General features: G+C 46.6%; 1 protein-coding gene across 1 annotated transcript in view; it reads right to left on the reverse strand.

Annotated features, from left to right (window-relative positions):
• Positions 1-16,232, reverse strand: part of TMEM182 (transmembrane protein 182) — a 105,358-nt gene that overhangs the window by 19,823 nt on the left and 69,303 nt on the right. The window contains exon 4 of the mRNA XM_078658002.1: positions 4,061-4,198. Within this exon, the coding sequence (XP_078514128.1) occupies positions 4,061-4,198 (138 nt within the window). The remainder of the gene's footprint in view (positions 1-4,060; positions 4,199-16,232) is intronic.

Genomic DNA, 16,232 nt, shown 5'->3' on the forward strand with positions numbered 1-16,232 from the left:
CAAGAGCAAAGACTGAGAGGGAATGTATTCCAGTGATAAGGGGCTGTGTAAGAGAAAGATCTGCCCCATATCTTAAAGTACAAATGTGTGGGATCACCAGAAGTGCCTTATCTGAAGATCTTAAACATCTCGGAGGCAGGTAGGGGTATAATTGAGTGGACAAATAGACAGTTTGAGACTTGTGGAGGGCCTTATGTGACAGACATCATAGTTTGAAAATGACACAGTTATTAATCGGAAGCCAGTGACGCATCCTGAGAACTGGAGAGGAAGATGAGTGTTGAGGTAGATTGCATATTAGTTGTGCCGCAGTTTTCTGGACCACCTGCAGTTTGGACAGCAAGCTGTCGTTTACTGATGTCAACAAAGCGTCACCATAGTCAAGGCGGCAGGTGATAAGAGCCTGGACAAGAGTCTTCCTGGCAGTGTCAGGAAGCCACAGGAGAGCTTTTTTTTAAAGCATCACAGTGACAAAACAGAGGCCAAAGTTGGCATTCACTTGGTCTTTCATAGGATGAGATTGGTTTAACTTCACGCCAAGATTTTTCACTACCTGCTTAGGAGAGGGAGTGGGACCAAGTTCTGAAGGCCACAATTCTGCTGACCATTTCTCGGTCGCTTTGCCAAATAACATGATCTCTGTATTATCAATGTTTATTTGGAGGCAGTTGTTACTCACCCAAGCAGCAATTTCTCTCATGCAATTTGCAAATGTACTTTTCACTTTGTCTGGGTCAAGTCCAAAGGAGATAAGAAGTTTGAGTGTCATCGGCATACAACATGATTTCCACACCACAGGCTCTCACGATTTGGATCAGCAGGGCTACATAGATGTTATACAGAGTTAGGCTCAGGTACGATCCCTGAGGCACTCCCTTGTTTATATGCATCAGTTGAGACTCAAAAGAGTCCATGTAGACTCGTTTAATTTGACTGCAAAGGAAGTTCCTGAGTCAGTGTAGTGCTCTGTCGTACAGCCCTGCCTCGTGAAGCCTACGGATTAGAATAGAATGGAAGACCATGTCAAACGCTGCTGTCAAATCCAGCAGTACCAACATGACCGGGGTTCCAACATCTAGGGAGAGCCTGATATTATCAGCTAAGGCCAGCAGGCTGTTTCAGTGCTGTGGAGCTCTCAAACACTTGATTGTGAGGAACCCAAGTTGTAGTTTTCTTCTAGAAAGGCTGAAAGTTGTTTATTAATATACCTTTCTAGAGCTATGGCAAGTGACGGTAACATCGAAATTGGTCAATAGTTAGAGAGAAAATGAGAATTTGCTGTGGGTTTTTAAAGTAACAGAGATACTAAAGCACACTTCAATTCCTTAGGCACTGTAGCCGTAGTCAATGGAAGATTGTATAAGTCCTTGACTGCAAGCTCCACGCATATTACTAAACTAGGAGTTGTCCTAGGGGGGCAGGGGTCTTGAGGTGAACCAGACCTGACATGGGAAAGCTTTTCCGACACCTGGTCCTCCGAGTAGAGTTCAAAGTCACTCAAACTGCATGTGGCTGTAGGATGTGGGAAGTTAAGGTCAAACTCATTATCAAAGCATTCAGGAATAACTGAAAACTTATTGTAAATGTTCACTATTTTACCTGCAAAGAAGTTGGTGAGATCGTTACACAGTTCATGGAAAGTCAAAATTGTAGAGGCACAGGCTCAGTGTTCCACAAAGCTACTTAGCGCTTTGTATAACTCTTTAGTGCGATTGCCTGCTTTCCCAATAGCGGAGGCTAGATATGATTTCTGTGCAGCCCTAATAGGATTATGATAAACTCCAAGCCTGGATCGACATTCTATTTTATCCTTAGTGGATTTTGTGGTCTGCCATCTACGTTCAAGGCGTTTACAAATTGGTTTCTCTTGGTGCAGCTTGTCGGTATACCATGGAGCTGGACTTCTAGAAGAAACGGATGAGGATATCCTGAGAGGTGCTATGTGATCGAAGGAGGATATTAAGGAGTAATGGTAAATAGATAGTCTGAGTCCACATCCGGATATGATGAAAGCGGAGGGGTATTAAAAACCTCCATAAAGGTGGCCGGAGTAAATATTTTAAAGTTGCGACAAGTTTTATTGACCATTTTCCGTCAGCGTTGTTACGTGGAATGGACAACTTGATCAGATGATGATCTGACCAAGTAACAGGAAGCGGAGAATCGCATGATACATCCTCAACATTTATAAAAGTGAGATCCGACATATGTCCTGCACTATGTGTAGGGCCTGACAATATGTGTTTAAGCCCTAGTTATTCCAAGTCAGCTAAGAGTTGAGTCCCACCTAGATCATTGGTATTTTAGCCATGGTAGTTAAAAGTTGACCAATACTAGGAACTTTTCGAAGGCCAAAACATAAGGTGCAATATAATTGATTAGCGCCTGCGTAAAATCCCTCTTAGTGCCTGAAGGGCGATACAGTTATGCCCTTTTCCCGGCTTCTGTTGCAGATAACAATAACTTGAAGTTGCCTATCTCTAGCCAATCAGTGCATAGGGTGTCAATTAGCTCGACCTTTAGGGAATCATAAAAGGCAATGGTGATACCTCCTTGGAGCGTTCAGTCCTGTCAGATCTAACCAGTGAGTAATGTTCAGGTATGGATAATGAAATGCAGGAAACAGCGGCATCACAGAGCCAGGTTTCAGTAAAGCTCTTGATACAGCTCAGAGAGGAATTGCAAAGTTTGGTGCTAGCCAGCTGGATTTGCTTTAGTTCTTTAGAAGAGCATTTCCTCGCCATATTGGTAGCACTGCCAGGACAAATAATGGCATCTGAAGTAAAAGGACGGGCAGGGGTCCTGGCGTCTGGTGTCGTCCTGGCGTGGATGGGCACAGACGGGCTTGTCTTCGGTGCGCCTGCGGTACGCCCACATCCACGCCCTGCAGCTGCTTTTAAGCGTCAATGTGCAAGAAAACACTGAAGACTAGACTGACAACCTGCCCAAGATGGTGGCAGTCTATTTTCACATAGGAAATGAGGACTGCAATGGACCCCGACTCTCTCTGCAGCAAATGTCACAGCAGCCGCAGCGGACCAGAGAACGGTGAAGGTCATTAAAATTATTAAGAGAATGGCGCAGTGGGTAGGCGGTTAAGTTAAAATTGGGTTCTAGCACATGATGCCACAGACTAAAACAGTGTAACGTGGGCAATGGTTCACAACTTCCCTTTCTCACATAAAATATAAGGCGGTGCCGACATAATTAGTATTAAAACAATGTAAAACCAAAACAAAGGCAATTTCAAAAAGAAATACCCACAACCGCATCGCGGTGAGGCACATGTTTCCACAGTGTCTGTAAGTCTTTCTAAGAAAGTACATCAAATGCCAAAAGCACAGGTATAATTGCTTTGGTCTGCTGGATAGCACACCCAGTAACACGGCATGCATGGAGTTAGAATAGGTCCTAATATATGTAGTTAAGCCATAGGGGGAAATGTGTGTGCGTGTGTATGCGTGTGTATGCATGCATGCATGTGTATGCATGTTGGTGTATGTGTGTTTGTGTGTGTGTACATGTGTATGTGTGTATGTTTATGCACATGTGTATGTGTGTATGGGTGTGTATACGTGTGTATGTGTGCGTATGCATGTGTATGCACGTATGCATGTTTGTGTATGCATGTGTGTGTGTGGTTTTGTGTGTGGGGGGTGTGTGTGTGTGTATGCATGTGTGTGTGTGTGTGTATATGCATGTGTGTGTCTGCGGGTGTGTGTGTGTGTGTGTGTGTGTGTGTGTGTGTGTGTGTGTGTGTGAAGAGTTTGCTGCTGCTGCCTGTGTTATACAATTGCTCTGTATGAGGAAGTACAGGACTGCTGCCCATGCTGTAAATGTGCCAGTATGTTAGTGAAGCTTAGTAAAAACCTTTTCATACAAAATGTAAAATGCTTGACTGTGTTGATTCTTCTGTAATATTAAGCTTTATAGTGAATTTAAATCTGCATTTGAAACAAACATCATCAAACTCGTTAATATTGTCCATCAACATAATCTTTGAATGGGTGTACCTACTTGTGAAACGCATAAAAAGTATATGGGATTAATTTCCTCCTACCAGCTGTAATGAAGAGACCTCCTCCTGCTTTATAAAGCCCATGACTCGAAAAAGGGGCCGCACAGATGATGAAGAATCCTCCAGCCACAATAGTAACCACACCGAGCAACACGAAAACCGTCCAGAAACCACGATAAACTGTAAAAGAAAAATATGTTTGGGTTAGATTTCTAAAACGTATAATATTGTGGATACCAAAGGTTAAGTCAAAGCATAGGGGAGAACATAATCTTCTATCCCCTGTTTTATGCCTGTATAAAAAGAGTTCGGGAGTTCTCTCAGGGCTATTGTAATCCAAAAATAAAATAAATATTTGACGCAAGGCTTTGGTAGGGTGTCTATTAAACTCTGTGGCTGGTGATTTGGGACACATGCAAGCAACAGGCATGATGTCTTGAGATTATCTGTTACACTATTAGCAAAAGGCATTTCCTTCTCTCATGGATGTGGCAGTGTAAATAAACATGTGTCCTTATTTCCATGTGTAAGTCAAGCACTGACGTTCTAAATGCAGCACGGTCCGACTAAAAGGTAAATAAATATTGGAAATAAGTCTTGCTATGCCTTGCCATGCTTTTCTTCCCCCCCCCCCCAGCCCCCTCTGTTGTGAGGTCCCACCCACTGCATGATCTACAGCCGTAAGAACAGACCACTGCACTCAGTGCCTGGCTCCACGTGTGCTAAATGTCTTTTTGGGAGCTGCCAACTGAGGGGTTTAGCCAGGCTGTACTGCTCGGCTTTCCCAGAGCTATCACCACCCTATCCACAAAGCTTGAACAGAAACCATCAGAGAGAATCAGACATTGACCAATGAGGATGAAATTAAGTGTGAGGGTAGTGTGAACAAGTATTACTTGAGTAATGCTGCTGTAGGTGCTTCAGAGATTGAGTTAAACAAATTCTTACTGCTGTGACACAGGTGTATCATTGAAACTCCATGTCATCCATCCGGGACCACCAAGCATTCATTGGCTTCTACAGCAGGCCTGCGCTGCCTGATCTCACAGAATTCTGCATTTTTTCCCCTGCTCCTGCACAAAAATAGATGCTCACCTTTCCTCAGTCGAGCTAAGGACATACAGGTAAGTTCCAGGCCTAGTGGACTGCTCTTAAGGCACTGACGACGCAAGTTAATTTAAATTCTATTTAGTACTGTACCGAGTCAAGCCCCAGAACACTGCCCCATGCGGAAAGAGGTAGACCTCTGTTTTAGCCTTTTGAAATTCCCCATTTTAAGTTCTAACATACATCCCACCTCAGTCCTACCTTCTGCCCGATACTTAAACACTGTCCTCATATTCCACCCAGGGCTGAATGGGTGGAGAAATAGGTCCAGGCACCCAAATAAAAGTGGCCCCCATTAGCAAAGGAGATAGCTAAAAAAAGTGTCCCACATTTGCAAATCAGGCTAGTTTTGAACTTGTAAAGACACGCTCTATAGGTATTCTGCAAGGTATGGGAAACGATTTGCTCGGCAGCACACCAAAACGCCCGTTAGCCAGTCCAGCCCTGTGTGGACCGCATCTCTACGGCCCATCCGTCTGTTTGCGGCATGGCGCAAATGAAGATCCCTGACCTCAAGTGCCTGGAGACTGGCCGGCTGCACTGTGGAGGCTGCTTGGTGGGAGGCCGTGAGCAACCAATTGGTTGGGGTGTCTGGAGAGGTGGAGCCTGCCTCCTGAGTGCCTGGCCATAGCACGAGGAGCCCGGAGCTGGACCCTGAAGCTGGCTGCGAGGCAGGAGGTCTCTGAATGGGGCGTGGCCGTCACCCACCAGCTGGGGTCATCGTCAAGCAAGGGGCCCAGGCTGCCACTGGGAGAACGTCTCAAAACGCACCCGCCCCCAACGAGTGGTGTGGTTGGAGCTGCTGGACTGGCGACCTGGAGGTCACAGTGGCGGCTATCACGTACAGTCCTAGGTCTGCTGGGGGAGCACCCAGCAATAAAAAGGCCTGAGTCTCGAAGCCTACAGAGATCAGTGTCACATCAGGAGTGGCAGGATAGGCACTTAAGTCATTGGGAGGGTGGCATCTTCCACCCAGGTCACCGGAGCTCAGTGACTGGGCAGGGAGGGCCGTAACCGCAATTTGTCTACACCGCCTAATCAACACATAGCAAGAGCCCTAAGGAATTATATTAAAAGCATTTTGTGCACACATGGCTGATCGCTAGGAGGGCAGAGTTCATCCAGGCGGCTTGTGCAGGGAAGATTGCGACGCATGGCGTACGACACTGAGGAGGGCCAATCTAGGACAACCCTGCAGGGGACTGCGCTGTGGCCATGCCTGCTCCTCACGGCTGCTGGGTCTCCCTTCCACAGTTCCGGCGTAAGGGGACCCATCCTGTAACCAGTTGTTGAAAGGAACAGTGAAAGACGTAGCTGCACGTCCCTCAATTTTGAATGCGGCTGCTGGATCAGTCTCAGGTTTTGTGTGGTGGGCTCTGTGGATCCTCTCCAGCACCACCGGCTGTACACATGTGAATACGCTGACACCACTGACCCACACTGGGTTGAGTGACTCACTGAACCAGTACACCTGACTACCCATGCATCACCGTCAATAATTATTTAGAACCTCCCCTAGCGAGTGCAGGCCATGAGAGATCACCTCCTCGGACCCACGGCAGCAACCCATACCTTCCACTTAGAACTCGCATTGGTGACATTGAGTGAAAGACCTTCAACTGTCTGTTCGAGCCTCGCAGGGAGCACGCAGCCCAGAGACCGTAGGTGTGGCATGTGCAAAACTGTGCCACACTCTGACTAACACCGTGGACCCACTCGGAAGGAGCAATGGGGAAGGACAGTCCACAGAGATGGGCACAACAAACTAAGGTTATTCAATACACTGCGCAAGGTGTCCCCCCTTTAATGGAGGGGCCCCAGGACCCCCTGCAGCCAGCAGACGTGCTTCAGACCAACCCCACAAGTGCACACATTCTCGCAGCCATCGAGGCCTCAAGCGCAGTAGTATATAGTAATAGAGGTGGCTTCTTTGGATCTTGGCCTACTGAGAGTGGATCTTCAGACAGTTGTAGAGCACTCTATAGCCATGAAGCAGACCGTCACAGAATTGCAGGCTGAAACAGCGACCTAGAAAACAGCCTTCTTGGACCTTACAGCAAAGACCGCGACCCTGGAGCACAGAGCTGAAGATACAGAGGGGCACTCGAGGAGATGTAATCTGTGATTCGTTGGTTTTCCGGAGGGGGCTGAAGGAAGAACCCTGGAACAGTTCCTAGCACACTGGATTAAAAAATTGCTACCAGAGGCCTCCATGCCCAAACTATTTATAATCGAGAGGGAGCATCGTGCATTGACCCTGACTCCTCTGGCTAGTGCTGCACCCCACATCCTCATAGCCAAAAATCTAAATTACAGAGACCATGATTGCATCCTCCGGGAGATCAGGCGGGTGGGAGATCCCCACTTTGAGAACTATACTATACGTATATTCCACAAGGCTAGTCCAGCAACAGAGGATGTCATTCACTGGAGTAAAACAGAAACTGAGGGCTATGCAACTACAGTACATGTTGCTCTACTCAGCCAAGCTAAAAGCAATCCACAAAGGCAGATCTCATTTCTTCACTACCCCCGAGGAAGTGTGGGACTGGCTGGAGGTGTGGGGACAGGGGCGCCTCTTGCCTTCAAGAAGTACAAATACCTCGGCCCGGGGCACGCAGCGCTCCCAAAGGCCCAGCAGGCACAGACAAAACACCAAACAACCCCACGCTTATCTCAGAGAAGAGTGATATCGCAGGATGGATCCCCTGACCTGGAGAGAGCCAACTCGGACAAAGATGAGGGGCGCCTGGCCCACATTGACCTAAAATAGATGCAAATCGAGGAAGAGGAGGTCAGGGCACTGGTGGAGGTAGTGACTGCAACTAGCTCAGACAATTGCACCGTAGAGGTGGTAGAAGACATGCCACAGACAGTTGCTCCTTGACTCATTGTAGCCCCATCATCTTGGCTTTGAATGGACAATAATGACAATGCACAAGGCGTGAGGTTCGGACTGCGTGCGCGTAAATGCTTGGCTGTGGTTGCAAGTGGCGCATTTAGGCCGGAGGGTACCAGGACTTTCACGGGGCATGTTGGGAGGAGCAGCAATGCAATGTGTGAATGGGCCAACTCCTCCCCCTTTTTCATTCCTCTGCTCTCCCTTCTATTTTTCCTTCTCTTTTCCTTCATTGGTATGAGTGTAATTGTGTGAGTGTGTGCCTGTTTGCGTGGCAGGGGAGGAGGGTACGGGCGGGGTTTTACTTGGTGCTGCGCCGGGTGCTCTCTTCCATCCTGCACCTAATTGAGTTTGTTGCTTGGTATTAGTGGTTCACAATTGAATGTGCTTTTAATAGTAGTCTGATTTCCATGTAGAACCTCTGGGGTTAGTCACATGATTGGGGGGGCACAAATTGTTTACACAGTGTTTACCCGGTGGTGGGGAAAGTGGAGTGTTATTGTTATAGGAACAATTGTTGGCAACAATGGCAGCACATGAGAAATGAAATGGCGTTTGTTACTACTGGACAGATGGCACAGTTTAAAATTGTAACATGGAATGTACAGGGCCTTAACTCTTCCATTAAATGATACACACTTACCTTTGGCGCCATGGCATACATATAGCAATGCTACAGGAAACACATCTTTCCGAGTCAGAGGTAAATAAGCTCCACAAAAAATGGATGGGTCAAATGTTTGCTGCAACATACTCTACATATTCCCTAGGGGTAGTTACGTGGACGGCCCCACAGATATCGTTCAAACTCCTTAGCAGTGAGGCGGACATTGACGGAAGGTATTTCCAGATGCATGCAGAACTAGATGGTAGAGAGATATGCCTGCTGAATATTTACGCTCCCAACATAGACAATCTCAACTTTTTTCTGCAATTAGAAGCCATCCTTCTGCCATTTGTAGGCACACCGTGGTGTGGGCTGGGAATTTTAACTGTGTTTGCGATAATACTTTGGTTAGACATCCCCCTAGGATCCCCTCTAAACCAAACATGACTGACACCCTCCGGAGTATCATAGACTGATTAGGTTACACGGACATGTAATGCACGATGCACCCGGGTGATAGGGGTTACACCTGTTACACTCCAGCACATACAGTTTTTAGAAGACTGGACCACATCCTGCTCTTGGGTGAAGCTGCGGTGATGGCACACCACAAGCAGTTGCTGGGACGATATCTTTCGAACCATGCTCCGGTACTCCTGGAGTGGGGGCCCTGATGCCGCCGCCCTAGATTTCCGCTTTGGAAACTAAAACTGTACACATTAAAAGATAATGCTTTCAAAGGGGAAATAAGAGGTGCACTGAGCAGCTATTTTGATATTAATTGGGGATCCACTGGTAAAAGGGAGACAGAATAGGAAGCCCTGAAAGTCGTGATATGCGGGGAATGCTGCAAGAGTGTAGGTAACCTAAGGGGAAAACTAGACAAAGAGCTAACACAGGCAGAAAGTAACCTAGCGAGGCTGGAAAGGACAAAGCCTGGTGGAACCTTGGCATTGGATTTGTTGCTAAACGCCCAGCGTAGCGTAGGAGAGATCTGGGACAAACTAGATTGCTTGGTCCACCACGAATACTGTGAATTGCTCCATCAGGAGGGAGACAAGTCAAGTCGTTTACTAGCATGGTTACTTAAACGCGAGCGCCCCCCCTCTAATCATACTCATGCTCCAAAAACCAGCCGGCAGCTATACCTCCACGCAAAACTGTATTAACTCCCTCTTACATGCCCACATGTCCTCCGTATACAAAGAGGATGAGGGGCTGACCCCTGACACCATTTTCTGAGTGACCTCATACTCCCTAGTCTAATTAATGACCAGCATGAGAGACTCAATGCAGAGGTCAAACTGGAAGACATGCAAGAAGCACTGGCCGCAATGGCCTGCTCTAAAACCCTTAGCCCTAATGGTCTCCCTGTAAAATACTTTCAAACGTATGCAGACTGTTGGACTTGGCCCTTTTTGCAGGGTCATCCCTGAACATTTTGCCTTCCTCCTGTATTTTTTCTGACCTGTTGGCTGTTTTATGACTCTGGGCAGTTTAGCACTGCTGATCAGTGCTAAAGTGCATATGCTCTCCCAATGGTAAATTGATGTATGGATGAGTGACTCCATTATTGGCTGGTTTGGTTTACTCGTCAGACCCCAGTTCAGTGCACTGAGTGTGCCCAGGGCTTTGTAAATCAAATGCTGCTGGTGGGCTTGCAGCACTGGTTGTGCCACCCACAGAAGCAGCCTGTAAAGTGTGTCTCAAGTCTGCCATTGTGGAGCCTGTGTGCAGTCTGGTACTGCCATGTTAACTAAGCAAGTGCACCCACTTGCCAGTCTCTAAACCTTTCTTTTTCTGCATATTAGTCACCCCTATAATAGGCCCAAGGGCAGGGTGCATTGTAGGTAAAAAGTAGGGCATGCCCTGATGTGTGTGGCATGTCCTAATAATGAATTACAGCCATTTTCGTTTTTTAAACTATTGCAAGGCTACATGTTCCCCATAGGCCAGAATGGGCAGTTTGATTTTTACATCTCTTAATCCTAACTGACTAAGGAAACTAGGTTGAAATTCGAGTTTAGTATGCCTGAACTCAGAATGATAAAATGCATCTTTTAGTGAAGTTGGTTTTAACATTCTGTGTTTGAAAATACCACTTTTAGAAAGTAGGTATTTTCTAGCCTAACTATCCAAGCCTGCCTCTGCTAAGTTGTGTATTCCTTGTCTGGAGTTTGAGTGAAAGGGGCTGGGGGATTCCAGGAGACAGGGTGAGTCAGCACAGGGTTGAATGGAGAGATCTGCATGTAGATGAGTGGGAGGAGTTGCACCTGGGACCTGAAATGCGCTGTGCCTTATCTCCACAATCCTGGCTCCACCTACTGTGGTGTATCTGATGTCCATGGCCTACACGGTTAGAGGGAAGAAGGAGTCTTGTCAACAAAGTGCTCCAAGACTGAACAGAACTGGTCTGGACTAGACAAAGGCCTCTCTGCCTTCAGAGAACAAAGGGAAAATGAGTATAAAACAGGGGACCCAAACCCCAGAACTTTAGATCACTTTTGGGAAACAAGAAGAAACCTTTGCTGAGGAGAGAAACCAGAGAGACTGCGGAGAGGCTATCCCTAAGCGTGAGGGATTGGCCTGCAGTGGTTGCCTGACTGCTAAAGAGAGGAGAAAAAACTTTTGTGCTACTTTCATTCAACTTGTGAATTATCTCCAAGGGCTTGAGATAGAGCTTGCCTCCTGCTGAAATCTCAGGGACAACAGACTTCACCCACCAGTTCCCCAAGAGTTCTTTGGAAGTGCCTGCAGTTGTGCTGGGCTTTCTGAGGGACTGCATGTCACAAGGAGCTGGAAGCGCGATGCACGAAGGAGAAGCGTGTTGACGAACTGCCGATGTTGTTGCATCGCTAGGAAAGCGTTTCGCCGCTGCAGCTGTCGCATCGTTGCCGAAGCGCTTCGCATCACCGGAGAAGAGGATCGACGTCGCATTAGATGCCGCCGCATCACCGGGAAGCGTGTCGCAGGGCCTGTTGCGGCTCAGAAGAGTCGTTGAGTCGCCGCACGGCCGTCGGGAGTGCACATATCACTGTGCATCAAGGAGAAGATGCCATTTTTGTTTCATTGCACCGGATCTTCATCGCATCACGGCGTCTCGAGCCGCATCGCCACAGAAGCGCAGTAAGAAACCGACGCATCACCTTCCCACGCCGAGAAGAACCGAAGCATCCCCTACGCATCAGTAGGTACCCAACGCATCACCGTTCTTGCGTGTAAGGAACCAACGCATCACCTTCCCTGCATTACTTTCGGTGTATAGCATTACGCATGCAAAGGTACATTGAAGTCAAAGTGACGCATTTTACATCTTAAGAGAACTAAGCTCATTTTACCATTTTTAAAGTACAGTCTTGTGGATTGTTTGTTCTTTGTGGTCTTGTGTTAAGTCTATATAAAATACTTATTGTTATACTACAACTTGTGTGGTGTCCATCTGTAGTGCTGTCACTGGGTTACTGTATGTGTTCACAAATGCTTTACACACTGCCTCTGAGTTAAGAATGCCTGCTCGTGCCAAGCTACCAAGGGGGTGAGCAGGGGTTATTTTAGGAGTGCACCCCCTTACCCTGACTAGACACAAGGCTTCTTATTTGGTCAAAGGTACCTACCTCTGCCAACTAGAGACCCCTAAATCTAACACAGACATTCTGCTCCCTCGACTCCTAGAAACCCCACAAGAGACCAAGAGAGAAGGTCTCTTACCTACATCGATGAGAGGGGCCCACACAGTTATGCTCCCTAAACTGGGTGGGGATCCACATATGCTGGGATCATATCAACCACTATAAATGATGGGAGTAGACATGAAAATATTAGCTAAGGCTCTTGCCATATGATTGAGTAGGGTTATCACGCACCTAGTCCATACAGATCAGTGCAGCTTTATGCCAGGCTAACATGGACCTCAAGGCCGCAGTACTTGCTTTGGATATTAAAAAGGCCTTCAACACCTTACGGTGGGACTACCGCTGAGAAGTGCTCACGAGAATATACCTCTTGGGGACGTCTTCTATATAATTTGGCACCTGCACATTTGCGCAACTGTGGGGTGATTTCTGAAATGCTCCCAATTAAATGGGGCATGAAGCAGGGATGCCCTCTATCCCTGATCATGTTTGCCTTGGCAGTGGAACTATTAGCGATCAGATTACGTAGAGACATGGACTGCTGGAGAATCCAGGTGGATGGCAGGATGCATGTTATATCCCTATATGCAGACAACACCTTGCTGTATTTAACTCATGCAGAGGAGTAAATGCCCATTATCCTGAATATTCTATCGTGTTTCAGTTCAGAGCCTGGACTGAGAGTCAATAAACGAAAATCAACCCAATTTCCACTTGCCATGTTAACAAATACGGATGCAGCCGACCTCCTCCCAATGGAGTTTCAATGGAAATGTACCCATTTTCGCTATTTGCGGATCCAGGTAGCACATAGGAAGGAGGCGCAATATGCATTGAATATGGAGGTGGTGATCACTGGATTACGGTCCTCCATTAACTTCTGAAATCGCCTCCATCTATCTTTCATGGGTGAAGTGGCCTTTGCCCAGGCAGTGCTTCTACTGCGTTGCCTGTGCACCCTGCAGAATTTATTCTGCATTATCCCTAGATCTACATTTGATACCCTTAACATCTTCTTGATATCGCTGGTCTGGGCTAGAAAAAGAAGCAAGATTAAATTGGAGGCTCTGAAATTGGACACCGAACGGGGGGGGCTGGGTCTTCCTGACCTGCAGCTTTATTACATGGTCACCCTCCTCCAATATGCCGCACTCTGGTGTGCCGAGGGCCCAGATGTAGAGGAAGAGCTCATGGCAAATTGGGGACGGGACAATAGCTTACCGGGATGCCTCATGATGGGATCTCGGACGCCCCCAGAATACCCATTTATGGTACGTCAGGTCGCGGGAGCATGGAAGCAGGAGTCACATTAGCGCTGCGTAGGGCGCCTTATGCATAAATGCTACTGTTGCAATGGCTGCATAATTTTGCCATATCCAAAATGTCAAGGATTTAACGAGATGGTTCGAGGTGGAGTGCCTCACTGTGGGTGACCTATATTGTAATGAGTCATTCCTTACATTTACTGAAGCACAGGAGTGCTTCGGAATCCCATGAGGGCATTTTTTGCAATATGCAAAACTTTCCTGCACTACGCGAGAGATATGGATCTCATTCCTGAGGTACCAAAAGAGTCCCACACATTGATGGCTATTTTGCTGCCAGATGTACAACCCACCAACTTGCGACTTGTGAAGTGTGTCACATTTGCGACTCGCAAATTAGGATGTACAACAGTGTCTCAGACACTGTTTATGATTTCTAATGGGGTCACAAATTACATGCCTCATTACTATTAATGAGGCAGACACAACTTGCGACCCCATTAGGAATGGCTGGCACTGACAGGGATGGTGGCCTGCTGGGGTCAACAGACCACCATGTCTGTGACTGCTTTTAAATATGCTGTTATTTTTTGTTTTAGCAGCCCGTTTTCGCCCGTTTTCCTTAAAGGAAAACGGGATGCATTTAAAAAAAAGAAAAATGAAACTTTTCAGTTTAATTTTTTAAGGGCAGACAGTGGTCCCGAAATGGGCTGATTTCCCGCTTGCGACTGCAATTTAGGGTCGTAAGTCTGGCCTCTAGATCCAGGTACCTACAGGGTATTGATCTCCCTTCTATACAGAGCACTCAAAGCTGACCGTAGCATTGATGTCTCCAACATTCGAAACAGATGGTTGACAGATCTACCGACTCCCCTCACAGATAGTGAATGGAAGAGAGCATTCACACAGGTACGAGAAAGGGCCATCAATGCAAGCTTCAAGCTTATACAATTTCATTATTTGCATTGTACTTTGATGAACCCTTTCGTACTAGCAGGTATCAATGCGACTCGCTCTGCAGAGTATCCCCGCTGTGGTTCTGGGCCGCCCACATTCATCCATATGATGTGCAATTGTCCTCGACTTCGTCAGTATTGGTTGAGGGTGTTGGAGACGCTTTGAGCACCGATGGGCCTTTGGGATGAGGGAACCATTAAGCACTGCCTCTTAGGGGTATTGCTGACCCCAAAGACAAGTAATAGAATGCAACATAGGTTTGCAAACTTAGGACTGGTACTTGCTAGGTGTCGTATAGAGATACACTGGCACAGTCTGAGCCACCCACATTACCCAGATTGAAAGCAGGTATGCGTAAATGGGGAGTCGCAGAGGAGAGATGCTTGTGGATAGTTTGTAAAGATGAAAATGCCCAGCAGGACTTGGAGACGTGGGCGTTGCTGCTGAGTAACTTACATCCTCAGGGACAGGCAGCAGTGGGATCCGTTACCCATCCACAGACAGGTACCCAATTCACGCAGCCGAGAAGTGGCGGAGGTACACCTAATGGGCCTGGTAACAACACTTAACACAGTAGTCTCTGGACCCTGTGGCAGATTGGGGTGATGTGCCACTCATCGTGTGTAGAATCCTAGAATCTTGGCTTTGTGGGGAACAGGCAGGCTTCTTACAGCTAGAACAGCCCCACATTAAGGTTTTTTTAAGGGGGGCACGCAGGGTATGGCGGCCCAACATTTTCTTCCGTTACTTAATACAACTCAGGTTCAATGTCAGGAGTATGAGACTCTAAGTGAGCTTTACCCATCACAACTGTCCCTGACGCCAGGAGATATGCAGGAATGGTGCTTTGTTAATTGCAGCCCAGTTCTTTTTTTTCTGTTTTCTTTTCAAAAGTTCAGTGTTTTATTAATAAGTTGAATTGTTGTTATTCATGAAAAAAATAGGGATGTGCAACCTTTCCTATATTATGCCTGTGTTACATATTTTTTAGCATAACACTGCCAAGGGAACAGTCGTAAACAGAGAAGCATAATTGTACATTAAACCTATGAGAAAAATGCTTATGCTGTATAATGTTGCCATATGTATCCCAAAATAAAAACCAAATTGCAACAAAACATGGTAAAACTGGCATATACATGATTTGCATATTTATTGTACTTATAGGTCCCTAGCATACGGTATTACCTGTGCCAAAAGCCAGTGAGTAAATGCTCCTAGTGGACTGCAGCAATCACTGGGCCACCCACTATAGTAGCTCCCTACAACATGTCTCAGGCATGCCATTAGAGCCTGTAGGGCAGTAATAAACTTGCATTTCAACATGGCAAGATAACCCCTTTGCCTACCCTTCCTTTTTAATAACCGCTAAGGAAGGCCCTAAGTGCTCACAGGGCAAGATGCCTGCTATTAAGTAGGATGTTTATATTTAATGTTTTACATGTTCTGACAGTGAACAATCCCCAAAGTTGTTTTTTCACTACGGTAAGACTGGCCTCCCAGAGACTCACACTGGTTTACCATATAACTTTATATAACTGCTAATTTCAGTTTGGGAACAGCTAGAAAAATACTTCTTCCACTCATTTTAATTCTAATTTGGAATTATCTTTAATGGGAAAGTCTTATTTTAAATTATTTTTTGGGAAATGCACTTTTAGAATGTTGACATTTACCTGCCTCATGGACCTTTTTATAAGAGGCCAGTTGGCTTGGACTGTTGATGGTTCCCTCACAGGAAAATGTG

This window comes from Lissotriton helveticus, chromosome 8, assembly GCF_964261635.1.
Source record: "Lissotriton helveticus chromosome 8, aLisHel1.1, whole genome shotgun sequence".
Classification (NCBI taxonomy): Eukaryota; Metazoa; Chordata; class Amphibia; order Caudata; family Salamandridae; genus Lissotriton; species Lissotriton helveticus.